Genomic DNA, 13,385 nt, shown 5'->3' with positions numbered 1-13,385 from the left:
CTCAACAGAGATAAGCTAGGTGAGCTAAAACCTCCACTGAAAAGTAGCCAGAGATAGTTTCACAAGTTAGCTGTGTATAAATAACAGTGATCCAAGACAGAGGGTGCTTGCTTTGTGAAAGATCACCAAACACCTGATTCTGCAGAATTATAATTAATGACTTAATTGTAATACCTTTGTGGGGATTCTGACTCTGTGTGCTATTGGCTAGGCACACCAAGCACGAACCTACAGGTAATGCTTTTGGCATCCCAGCTGGGACTCCTAAATCAGTTTTGCTCCATCCAGCTTGTCAGCATCGGTGCCAGAGACCAAGAGCACCCTAGTGATTTTACTGGGGTCTATCTTTCACCCTCTGAAACTCTGGGGCAAGTGGTACAATGCTCTGAGGAATCCACCAAATACCAGGATAAAAGGGAAGTCACTGGACTGGTGAGCACTGTTCGTATCTTCCTGTGGGTATCTGCAGAGTGGATTGTCAGCCACGCAGGTAGGTGCTGTGGTTTAGCAAGAACAGGAGACGGCCCCATGGGCTACCTGACCCAATTGATGGGTTAATGTTGAAGCCGAGCTATATAGGAGGCCCCTTTTGAGGCCCAGACTGCTTTCAATTGCAGCCCGATCGCAATTCACACCCAGCAGCAGCCGGGGCCAGCTCTCCAGGCACTGCTCAGCGCCTGGCCGCCCACCTCCCACCCGTGCGGGGACCCCCTCAGGGCGCCCCCCGTCCTCCCCTCAGCACTCACCGCCTCAGCCAGCACCGCGCCGCCCGCCCTCCTGCCCGCCCTTCCCCGGGCGGAGCCAGCGAGGCGCTGAGGGAGGGAAGAAAGGAGGGAGGGCAGGAGGAGGGCAGGAGGCCGAGGCCGGACAAAGCAGCAGCGGCGGGGCCGAGGTGAGGTGCGGGGCCCGGGGGCTGCAGGGGCTGGGCGGGCGGGGAGCCTGCCCCGGGCAGGGCGCTGGGGCTGGGGGGCGGCCATGGCGCCTGAGGGGCAGCGGCGGCCCCGCTGCGGGAGGCGCTGGGGGCGGCACGGCCCGGGGAGCCGCGGCGGGGCAATGGGGAGCCCTGCCCAAGGTGCTCCCGGCCTCGGAGAAGCTGTGGGTGCCCCATCCCTGGAGGTGCTCAAGGCCAGGCTGGATGGGGCTGTGGGCAGCCTGGGCTGGCGGGAGGTGTCCCTGCCCATGGCAGGGGGGTGGGACTGGCTGGGCTTTAAGGTCCCTCCCAGCCCAAAGCACGCCGTGGTTGCTGTTCTCTGGTTATCCCTCCTGGCCGGTAGTGTCATGTTGAAATATAACATGTGTACCCCCAACAGCCCTGTCAGGCTCCGCAGCGTTATCTCTCGCCGTGGTGATGGATTGATAGGTGTGGACGGGTGAGTTAGGGAGGCTTCCGTCAACTCCCCAAATACATTCAGGTCTTACTCATTTTGCAGGCTAACGATGATAAATTAAATTTGGCTTGGCTCTGGAAGATTAGAGTGCTGGCCCAGGGCGAGCCCTTTCCAGCGGCCACATCCAGAGGAGAAGTAACTGCGGAGGGCTCACAAAGCTGGCACGCTCCCATCGGGGGCAGCAGCTTCTGGTGGTGCTGTAACGCCACACAGGAAATATAACGCTGTATTTCACATCTGTGTAGCTTTTTGTACGGTCCACTATGTCTTCCTTCCATCATTAAGCATCTAATTATCAATAATTGTACATTCTGCAATGTATAACTGGTTTTGCGTATCTGCATTAGCATCACAGCGTTCTGTGTGCACAAAATATCTGCTTTCATCCCGTGTCAGTCACGTAGCCAGAATATTGCAGTCACGTGAGGAGGGAAACCGTGCCCCTTTGTAACCTTCGAGGGCATGTTTTATGATTCTGGTTTCTGTTTTGGGTGAGCGGTGCTTTGTGGCAGCTGACGTGAAGTGAACATGTGTTGTCTTGTCCAGCCTGGCTTGCAGATTTCAGGACAGTATCAGTAACTAGAGACAGCTCAGTTATTTGCTCCCTTTCTTGTCTGAGAAGCTTTGGTATTTTCACCACTGTATTGTTAACTTGTCTCGTAGGGTTCAAAATTCAGACAGAGTGCTCTAAAGAGAAACTTGATAGTTCTCATATGGCAGTGGTGTGATATATGATAAAGTGAATTTAATTTCATTAGATCCAGGTAGAGTAAGTCAGTCCAGGCCAGACTGCAGTAAACGCATTGTTTTATCATCTTCCTAACAAAATAAAAGCACTGGAACAACTACTTATATAGGGCAAAATACAGTTTTTGCTTTTGTTGTTATACAGGGAGACTGTGGTTCATTCCTCATAGCTTGCTGAGCATAGTGCTGGACCTCTGTCAAGCACTGTGGTTTTCTTTAACTGCTTAGTGCCTCTAAACATCATCGTAGGATCAACTTCACATCCTGTATCTGTCTCATAGGGTTTGTTTGTTTCATTTTTATATATATATATTTTTTTTCAAATACTGAAAAATAGACCATTAACGTAGGCTTCCTAATACTTGCATTACATACTCTACTAGATTAAAGAAAAGCTATTGCTTGTTTTTGCTACTTGTTTTTATTATTATTATTATTATTATTATTTCTATTTTTAAGTTTCCTGACAGGTGAAAGCTTTTCCTACCTAAGCTTTCAGAGGAAAGAATATCAAGGAACAGAATAACCATTTTCAATTAAATCCATAAAGCCCTGTCCTGATTTTTTCCCCGTTCCTAAACACCATGAGCTCATTCTCTGCAGGGAAATGTGAATTCTGCTTGACAGAATGATATCACTGCATTACCTCAGCTGAGATGAGGCAATTCTTAGTAGTCTGTTAGAGTCAGCATCATCCTCCAGAGAGCGTTGCTGTCACCCTGACTGGAGCCTGAAAGCAGGCGTTTTGTGCCTAGCAACAAATCAGGCAAATCAGGTCCCTCTTGGTGGATGCCTTTTGTTCTTTGAAGAAGTGCAGGCAGCTTGGTGTGCTCAGAAGTCCGTGGACATTAAAGGTGAGTTGCAGACTCTATTTTGAAGATGAAGCATACGTATTTTAAATGCCTACTGTGTTATATTCAGGTTTTCTTCATTATCTGTCCGGCTTCTGTAAAGATGCTCGGACAAGCTCCTCTCAAGATGCAGCAGAATGCAGTAGGCTTTCATGCTTCATTAAACAACTGAAGCTGTAGATAATGAGCAATTGCTTTTAGTTAGAAATACTTCTATGGTATCATGCTGCAAAATGCATCTTACATGCCTCAAAAGCAAATTACTGTAATTCACCATAATTGTAGTTTCTGCTAGCCACTTCTGCAAGCTTCATTGTTTCCTTGGCACTGGATCAGGGAGAGCAATTTTAAATTAGGGTTACAAAAGAGTCAAGGAGATAAGTGTTGATTTAAGGACACTTAAATGTTGAAGATCTTTGTTTCGTACTGTTTGCAACGTGAGTTAACGTTCATGTTATAAAAGCAGACAGCAAGCCTGCTGCTGTTCAGCAGTGTTATACCCACTGAGTACCAAAACCAGTCCCTACTGGGATGCAACAGTTTGGTTGGAACCCATCTGACGTGAACCCAGAGCAGCCTGACAACCTGCTTACCCTCCCTAATGCTTCTGCACTCTCTGTAGGGCGGAGAGTTTTTAGCTTTCCCTATTCTTTAGCCAAGTCTTTCTGTAGGGAGTCGCTGGAAGCCCATGTTGGTTTATGTGATAGACAGGGTGTGACCACAGCTCAGGTAGTCATGTATTTGCTGGCTTACACCAGTGATCCAGATACTTAAACACAGCTCTTCGTGATGCCAGAGCTGCATGAATAGCTGGGCTTCAGCGGAAGCTGGGCACTGTGTGAGCACTGTGTCACTGAGGCTATCAGCACGGCTCTCACTACGCCTGCTGGCTGGTTTAGATAATGGGCTCGCTGTGTGATATTGTGCCTTTCTGTGTGGTGTGTGTCTTCGTTACTGTTGGCAGGCAGAAAACACGCAAGCAAACAAGTTGGGTTTTTCCCTGTCTCTCCCAGTGTGGAGGGGCTGGGTTGCTCAGAAGACTCAGAGAGCTGAAGAAAGCAGGGAACTGAAGACAAGGATGACTGTGGTAGGGACAGGGTGAAAGAGGCACAGAAACTCGTGGAATCTGGTCTCTGCTGGGCCAGGGGGACTTGTAGCATCCTTGTCAATGAAAGCCTTTCCTGCCCATGCCTGGGGATCAGAAGCTCTGCTTTTCAGCAACATCTGACTGTGGAGGCACAGGTTGTTGCTCAAGACTTGTTTCCTGTCAACACTAGTGCTCCTTGCCTAATGGTCAGGCTGAGGGCTGGATCACTGTGGTGCCACAGGGCTCAGGTAGTTGAATTTCCCTGTGGGAGTGCTCCCTCTTTTTCCAGAGGGAACTTCTAAGAGATCAAGTTTTGTAGTTAGGCCGAGTGAACCCAGATCGTAGTGCTAGGCAGGCAACATCAGCATTGCAGACCTACTTTCCACCCACTGATATTGTATTTAAAGTACATTTCGAAGTTATAAACTGAAAATGTATTTTGGAAACTTTATTTCTGAAATAACCAGTTTAAGTGATGCTTCTGTAACTTGGTTGTCAGACGACCTGTGTATTGTTATACGATACGGTTCTCGAGTCTGGAATAATTTGGTGAACAAAATTTCTGACTTACATCAGCGCTCCAAGATACAGAGCAATAGTATTCAGAATAACCTCGAAGATCTTCTGAAGCCACTAAAAATGTAGGTAAATGCCTCTAAGAAACCAGGAAAGAGAAGGTTGTATGTACCCAAGTTAGTGCTTCTGATGAGTAATTGCTCTACAGAAAACATGTGGGCCCAGGGATATTTATGGTACATTAGAGTGTAAATAAAAAGATAACACAGTAATGTGATAGTGTAAGGAGGCAATTGTAGCTGTAAGTCTCACTTGAGAACCCAAGTCCTCAATAGGAATCTCCATCGTGTCTGACCTACAAGCTTTACTGCTGGGTCTGGTTACATGTACATCCCTATTTACCGAAAATCTGTCTGTTCAGCAAATTTCTTTAAAATTTGTACCTTGGAGTGCCTTGTCTTGTGTCTGAGCATTTATTTCACTTCTAAGCATTTATTATTCTGTCTGATCTGGTGGTTTAGCTTTATGAAGCTTCATCCTTTTTCTGCATCCTGAGTTAAAGATAACATGGTGATGGCTTTAAACTAAAAGAGGGGAGATTTAGATTAGATTTCAGGAGGAAATTCTTCTCTCAGAGGGTGGTGAGGCCCTGGCACAGGCTGCCCAGAGAAGCTGTGGGTGCCCCATCCCTGGAGGTGCTCAAGGCCGGGCTGGATGGGGCTGTGGGCAGGCTGGGCTGGTGGGAGGTGTCCCTGCCCATGGCAGGGGGGTTGGAACTGGGTGATCTCAAACGTCCTGTCCAACCCAAACCATTCTGGGACTGTGCTGTAGTGTGTTTCGTGAATATACACAGAGTAACTGGGAGGCAGGCGTAGTGCTTTTATATTGATTCCTGCCTTGGTATCATTCATCCTTTTTTGCCCTACATACTGATCAAAAGTCAACAGCAGTCCACAGTGCAGAAGTCATTCCACCAACTATTTACAGTTATATTGTTAGGTTTTTACATTATTTATGTTGCAATTACCTTCGTTTACACCAATTAGGATGGGATGCAGTAATATGGGATGCAGTAATATTTATGTGCAAACAGATTGCAGAGAAATGATTGATTTCTCAAAATACTATGACCCAAAACCTAATATGGTGTGGTTTTGTACACATCAAGTAACTTGTATTGCTTGGTTTTTAATTTCTCCATCTTACTGAGAAGGAATGATCCAAATATGATATAATATTCATAGTATTAAAATGCTACTAAGACATTTAGGGATGCTTACGCATGTTTTTAAGATGTCTTTCCATTTCTTTGTCTATAGCATAAAGTTATTCTGTGTGAATATTCCCTTCATAATATTCCTGTTTTCTCCATAATGCTAAAAAAAACCATCACTCTGTGCAAAGCTTTAAAGAAACCTAACAAAAATTAGGCAATCTGGAGTTAATGTTTCTGTTTTCTTATGTTTTCAAGTTGATAATTGAGAGCCAGAATGACAGACGTAAAAGATGGACTACTCTTGGGGGAAGACCTAGCAGATGCAAAATCTTTCCCTGGTACCAAAGGGTAAGTGAGGTTTTTGTTTTAAGTCACTATGTGTGTTGAGGAATCTTGTGCTGCAACTGAAGATGAGAACTGCAGAAGAAATGCTATTACCATAATTGACAGCTTTACTTTTAAACTATAATCATTTAAAAAAATAAATAAAAAAATATGAAAACTGTTGTACTGACACTGAAAATTACCATTTCTGACAAAACAGGATGTATGTATGTACAAGGAACTAAAAAACAAAACGCTTAAGGTGCGGTTAGATTTGGCTTAGCAGTATTACCAAGCAGTTAGCTGTTCTTGAAAAGAGAATTCTGTCTCACCCTGTGCTGGATGTTCACAGCTTTTCTTGGACTCCTTCTAGTGCTCACCTGAACTTGCAGCAGCCAGTGCAGTTGCTTAAACTGAACTGCTGTAGATCTATGTGTGCAGAAGCAATATTGCAAGGGGAATTTACAGCAGTGGAAAGGAAGAAAAGAAGTCCTGTGCTTCCTGGTGACAGTCATTACATTGGTGTAGCAGTATGATCAAATTACAGCCTGTCTGGGAAGTTGATTTGTTTGTTAAGTCATTCTTTTTATTGTTTTAGTGAAAAGTTGATTTAAGAGTATTACAAACACTTTAATTGTAAAATACAGTATGACAATAGGCCTCAGTCTTATAACCCCTTACCCATGTGTTTAAATGAGGAAAGGCATACTGACTTCAGTATGTGTTGACTGAGTACGATTGAAAACAGCTCCAGAGACACAAGTGGTAGCTAGAGTGCACATTGAGATAAAATTACAACTACATGTAGAGTCTTCGTAATTTTCTAGCTTTTGAATATTTACCTGTGAAAATTCAGTGGTAATATGGCTCTTGCTTGGAATTCAGTTCTAGACTTACAGTCTTAAATTTATCTTGCTTCCAGATACCTAGCTGCTTAAAAGCAATAGTTTAAAAAGATTTCTTGGTATGATCATTGGTTTCCTTAAGTCACTGTTATGTGTTCTCCTGTGCAAAGGCATTATCACTGTAGTTACAATGCTTCCTTGATTCTTTGAATTTTAAGCTTGTTATAAGTTGCACAGAGGATTACTAGAAATACAGATGACTCTTTTCTTGTTTATTTTTGTGTGTGTAGATTTTACAGAGCTTGAAATATTATTTATTTGGGAGCACAGCTATACAAAGCAGTTTTATTGGTTATTTCAACCTCTGGGCACGTACAGTCTTCATTTGTCTTATATCAGATCTATTCACTGATTTCGCAGACATAACTTCTATCAAAAAGCAAGTCTTACCAGTTTTGCTGTTTTTGCTAAAATAATAATTTCTTTACTTATATATATTAGAAATTAGTGAAGAGAGAACAGAAAGTAACACTTAAAGGTTGTCTGATTTGTGTACAGAATGAATCTACCTGCTAGCAAGTCTATGGACTCAGGAATTCTGCCAGACTACAGCTACAGAATGGATTATCCAGAGATGGGAGAATGTGTTATAATAAACAATAAGAACTTCCACAAAGATACCGGTAATACTTCCAATTTTTCATTTATTTTTTCCATATTTCAGATAAAGTGATGGTATGTATTATTCTTCAGAATTAAATATGCAGTCCAGTTTTGACTGCATTCTAAAATTAAATGGTTTGAATGGGCGTGATTCATTTCAATGTACTCATCTAAATATGCACAGGGAGAACATGTTAGGGTATAGCTTTAATGGAGAGAAAAAACAGGTGGCGATGGAAGTCTGTCTTGCCTTTTAGTCATGACTTCTGTTATGTAAATCTTTTTCTCAGTCTTCATATAAATAGGTGGATATAAAAATAAGTGATAGATAAATCTGCAAAACAGATACAGAGAGGGGTGGGGTGTGCATGTGTGACAATACACTGTGTGACAATGCACTGTTTTTCTATTAGAGTGAATCTGGAATAATGGAATGTTATTCTAGACTGCAGGTATAAGAGAAAATAATTTGTCTGTCTTAGAGCATTTTATCTATATCATATCAAAATAACACGTGTCTTTTATGTATAGGACTGTCATCTCGTTCGGGTACGGATGTAGATGCTGCAAGCGTCAGAGAAGTTTTCATGAAGCTGGGATATAAAACCAAGCTTAGCAATGATCTTTCATGCAGGGACATTATTAAAGTTTTGAAAAATGGTAAGTTATCATACGATATGAATGCATGTTAAATCCACCGCTGTTTTCAAAAACACCTATAGCCTTCAAATATCTTCTCTTATCGTTCTTTTACATGATATTTCACATCTCCCCATGATTTATTGCTAAAGATAATGTGTACGTCGTTGTTTTTATGTTTTTTCATCTTTGTTGTTTCTCCATCTTTTGTGCCATGACTGTCTCAGTCTTGTCTCCCTTTCTCGTCTTCTAAAGAGGGATGGAAAAACATGCTGCAACTTAAATGCAGGCTGATATATTTTCTGACCTTTGGATCACTGAAATTCTGTGAGTTGGAAAGAGTCCTGTTTTTTTGGGTAGAATTGGGTAGAAGGGTTCTGTGCTATATGCTTAGTGGTGTGACCCAGGAGGTATGTTATGATCAAGGGGCCAAAACTGATGGTGTGTGGACTGAATTACTCTAAAAGAGAAGTAACTCATGTTTTGTTTGAGTTGTGAATCAAAACATCTTTATCTCAGGCAAGAACCTTGTGCTATTTGTGTTAATCCTGTTTTGTTTGGAGCTGGCTATATCTAGGCCACCAAATTAAATGGTGCTCCATAGCCCTGGAATGCAGTCTACTCTAGTTAACTGTCAGAAGGTTCTCTGGCACAACTGTGGCTCGTGCCTGTTTGCACTCTTCTGGGCTGTTCCTGGTCACAGTTCAGCAGTGAAAGTGTTCCAGGGATTATTCCTAACAGCCAATTAGTCTGCAGTAATCCCCATTTTTAAATTTGCATATTTGTTAACATAGACATAGGCCCTTTAGTGCCAAAGAAGGCTTCCAGGTATGGTTAATTTGACGCCTGTGTGTTGACAGTAGCTGAAAGTGGAAAGTCGTCATCTCTGATTCCAGGCTTCTGTCTTACCTGTGGTATAAGGCCTCCAAACGTACAATAAATACTACAGCCTGATTGCCCCAAACTAGCCTTTTCTGACTTTTCTAGATGCAGTTCTTGTCTTTAGATTATAGAAATACCTAAGTGTGTGTTTCACGTGAGGAAAAATAAAAAATAGTTCATATTTTCCGAAGTAGAAATTCAGTATTGTGGTAAGCTCTAGAACAGAACATTTCAGTTTTGGGGACATTTTTCATCTACAAACTCTTAAATTTACTTGAGGTTCCCACTAAAAAAAATCCTTTTGGATCCTTTCTTTTAAACTTTTTTTTTGTATCTTTTCATATATTTAAAATAATTGTCTTGGTCATCAAATTCAGGCAACAAAATACATCATAGAACATCTGTTCTATGTACTGTACATACCACAAGATGAAAAAAGAAATCTATAAATGCTCTATAGCAAGCTTAAAGGTCTTCAGGTACAGAACTCAGAGGCCTGAATAATGTTGCTAGACTTTGCTACTAGAGGGCAAGAACAGAGAGGAGCGTATAATTTTAGTGCGTAGGTCCCCCAGCAGCCATAACTTTCATGCTATGTTCAGTTCCCATGTAATCCAAGCCATTGAAGTGTCCCAGACTGGAAAGAGAGACAAGGCTTCCCTATCCTTTTCCAAAACTCTTAACTTCCCAATCAGTCTGATCCCATATACTATTACTGTATGAGTGAGGTGTACCATCTGGACTTTAAGACACTATTGTCTCCTCACAGTGTTCATGGCTTAGTTTTGTGCCCATGTTTTACAGTGGGTAGGGCAGACCTTTAATTTAGGGACTTCTGTGTTCAAACTTCTGAAGTAAAGTAGGCTGGCTCCTTTTGTTCAGAAGTGAAACTGGTTTGAGGTTTCTACGTGTAGGAATAGTTGTTCTTAATTTAATGAGTTCTGTCATATAGGAAATACCAAATGTTCAAAGCTTTTGGGTAAATGCAGTTAAGTTATGATATTTCTCTTTTCTTCCAAGTTTCTGAAGAAGATCACAGTAAACGAAGCAGTTTTGTTTGTGTATTGCTAAGCCATGGTGACGAAGGACTCATCTATGGTACAGATGGCCCCCTTGAACTGAAAGCAGTAACAAGTCTTTTCAGGGGTGACAAGTGCAGAAGTTTAGCAGGAAAACCCAAACTCTTCTTCATTCAGGTGATGTAAAACTGAACAATGATCTTTGAATCACAAGAACACTTGGAAAAAAAATTCCCATTAGTTACAAGTACAAAAAAGTTAATTATTCCTAAAGTTGCTTTAAATGGAATTATTTGCAGAATAAGATTCTCTTCAGGTTTGGTATTGATGCAGTCTGCCCTCTGAGATAGGCAGCATTTGTTATAGCTGAAATTCTTATGAATTAAGGTAATGCAAAATCTTTTTCAATGCTAGCAAATATTTTAGTGAGTTTCTGAATGTGCTTTTGAATGAATATCTATTTTAACCAAACTGCAATTAATTTAAATAAATGCTTGTTTCTTTTCTTCTGAATCTGGTTAGTCTAATACTCTTCAAAGCTGGAAAAAAAAATCATTGTTCTGATCATTGTTATCACTGCCTTTTTCTCATTTATATTTTATTTTCCATTCTTCTTTCCAACAAATAGGCTTGTAGAGGGACAGAACTAGATTCTGGTGTTGAGGCAGACAGTGGACCAGATGAAATGATGTGTCAGAAAATACCTGTAGAAGCAGACTTCCTATATGCATATTCTACTGCTCCAGGTGAGAAACTTGCAAAGAAAATCCTTATTTCTGAAACTGTATCCATATATCAGCTTGTATTGATATATTGTACTGAGCATGGCAATTTACAGTTTTGTCCATTCGGTATCTGATTATTTCATTTGTTTGAAAATACAAATTGGAAAATTCAAATTTTCTTCCTTTTATCTTTTCTTCTCCTTGATTTAATTTCTTTTTGAGGTAGTTGTTACTTTCAGTTCCTACAAAAAATAATCTGATTATACATCTTTCTCATTGGCAAACCCTCAAACGTTCATTTGCTGTAAATTTAGTTAATCTGAGTTATGCAAATAAGTTAACAGCAGGAAACAAATGGTATTATTAATTCTGAAAGAAAAGAGCTGTTGGACATCTAAAGATGTATATACAGAAGTGGTGATAAACAGCAGCATATTATCTGTCTGTTGGCTCTACTTTCACCGTAAGCATAGCAGTGGTGACGGAGCCCTTAGTATGCCCATTACATGATGAGTTACCAGAAATAAGCTCCAGTCTTCAATTCATGCATGTAGACCTGAAGATAGTGTCACTGAAATCCATTTTGCATCTTGGCTCTGTCTGTCCTATGTCTTTCTTTCATATATGCGTATAGCATGATAAAATAATAAATGGTTAATGGCCAAGGCTGTTGGAGCAGAAGGTAGTTTTGATTTTCCACCTACTTAACATTTTCTTAGATTAGAAAAGAATGAGACAGTTAGAAAAATCTTTTGGGTTGAAATTTGAAGAGACTATTAAATCTGATAGTTTATTAGTGGTTTGTGTTTTTTATCTAATTATTTTAAAACCTTAACTGCTATTGGTTACATTACATTGTTCGGATAATTGCTATCCTGTCCTATGTCAGAGGCTGCTACATCTGATCATTTTGGTCTCTCTGTCTTCCACAGGCTATTACTCCTGGCGGAATGCAGCTGAAGGCTCCTGGTTTATTCAGTCTCTGTGTAGGGTGCTGAAGGAACATGCAAGGAAACTTGAACTCATGCAGATTTTAACACGTGTAAATCGCAGAGTGTCAGAATACGAATCCTACTCCAATCGGCCAGATTTTAATGCCAAGAAACAGATTCCATGCATTGTCTCTATGCTCACCAAAGAATTTTACTTCCGTTGCTAGAAGAATTGCACCTTGCAATTTCTCAGTTCACGTTTTTATCTGTAATTTATACACTTTTAATATGGAATACCACTTTTAAATCTGAATTACTGTTCACTACTGTGTGTGGAATAATGAACTATCTTAAAATTAGGTATGTCCAATATAGTAAACCATAGTATGGATATGCAAAACTGAGTAGTTGAAGCACAGGCAAGTTTGAAAATAGTGATCTGATAATCTGGAATAATCAGGAAGAAGAGACAGAAAAAAAGGTCAAATCACTTAATGAGACCTACTTGGTGCTACGTTTCATTTGCAGAAGGAGCAGAGAAAAGAAACGGTTCTTGTAAATATAGTTTGGTTCCATATCTTTGCCAATAAGAAGATTCTGAATGCGGTATGTTTGCTGATCATGGTAATATGGTGTCATCACACATTTCATTTTTAAAAACTCATGTTTTTTGAAGTCTAGGTTATAAACTAGCCTGAACATATTTTATAACTTAAGAAACAAAGTGTGGAAATTGGTCATTTCATTTTTTACATACAATTAGAAAGCATATGTAGAATAAATTCAACTTTGACCTGATTATTTTCTAATGCTTTGTAGTATGAAGTACCAGGTAAAGTAACTTTATCAACACAGTATCTGTTTCAAAATAAATCTTGTATTTCTGGCCTTGAAGCAGAGTGACTAAGGGACCAGTCTTCCAAAAATTTTTATCTCCCTAGGAAAGGATGCCTAATGCAATTTGGTCATATTTGAGGCCATGAGATTCAGTGCAAAAGGAAGTCTGCATTCTGAGTAGTCTGATTTCCTCTTTTGGGGCATAAATTAGTGTAGGTCTGCTTTCTGCTGCGCACATACCACATATAATCTTTATGAAAACCAAGATACATGGTACTGGAGAAATTTCCTTTGTCTTTTATCAATTGGGTTAATTATTCATGTCTTTTGTAAGACTTTAGCTGAAGTACGTTAACAAATAGTAAATTGAAATCTCTTGATTTTGACTGAATTTTGTGGAATAGACTTTTAGTAAATTGTAAAAAAAAAAAAAGTTTTTGGTGATGTTTCAGCTTGTGGCAGTCTTATGATGAATAAAGGAAGACAATGGTAAATGACTATAGGGTGCTTACAAAACAAAACTTGAAACTTGAAATTGTGCAGCATAAACAATGTTAGCAAATTGGTTGATTCCAGAGGCATTTGGATTTTTTAACTTAAATTAAATATTGTTATCTCAATTGTATAATGTTTTTCTATATGTATTATTTGTTTAGGATCTGATAATTTTTGCAAATTATTTTTAACTTTGAATTACATCTGTTTTTCTCAAAA

General features: G+C 40.3%; 2 protein-coding genes across 3 annotated transcripts in view; one reads left to right on the top strand and one right to left on the bottom strand.

The window, feature by feature from the left end:
* PRIMPOL (primase and DNA directed polymerase) overlaps positions 1 to 824 on the bottom strand; it is a 16,874-nt gene extending 16,050 nt beyond the window's left edge. Inside the window, exon 1 of the mRNA XM_068681343.1 lies at positions 747 to 824. The gene's annotated coding sequence lies outside the window, so the exon portion shown is untranslated. The remainder of the gene's footprint in view (positions 1 to 746) is intronic.
* Positions 739 to 13,385, top strand: CASP3 (caspase 3). 2 transcript variants are annotated; one of them, XM_068681347.1, is made up of 7 exons: positions 739 to 892; positions 6,061 to 6,153; positions 7,533 to 7,657; positions 8,169 to 8,297; positions 10,179 to 10,354; positions 10,806 to 10,923; positions 11,835 to 13,385. In XM_068681347.1, exons 2-7 carry the CDS (start codon positions 6,080 to 6,082, stop codon positions 12,059 to 12,061), a joined length of 849 nt encoding a protein of 282 aa, XP_068537448.1. In that variant the 5' UTR covers positions 739 to 892; positions 6,061 to 6,079; the 3' UTR covers positions 12,062 to 13,385. The 2 variants fall into 2 exon arrangements, with proteins under 2 accessions (XP_068537448.1, XP_068537449.1); XM_068681348.1 differs by lacking the exon at positions 739 to 892 and adding an exon at positions 2,793 to 2,989.

This window comes from Anas acuta, chromosome 4, assembly GCF_963932015.1.
Source record: "Anas acuta chromosome 4, bAnaAcu1.1, whole genome shotgun sequence".
In the NCBI taxonomy this organism is placed as follows: domain Eukaryota; kingdom Metazoa; phylum Chordata; class Aves; order Anseriformes; family Anatidae; genus Anas; species Anas acuta.
This window is presented reverse-complemented; position numbering and strand designations above follow the sequence as displayed.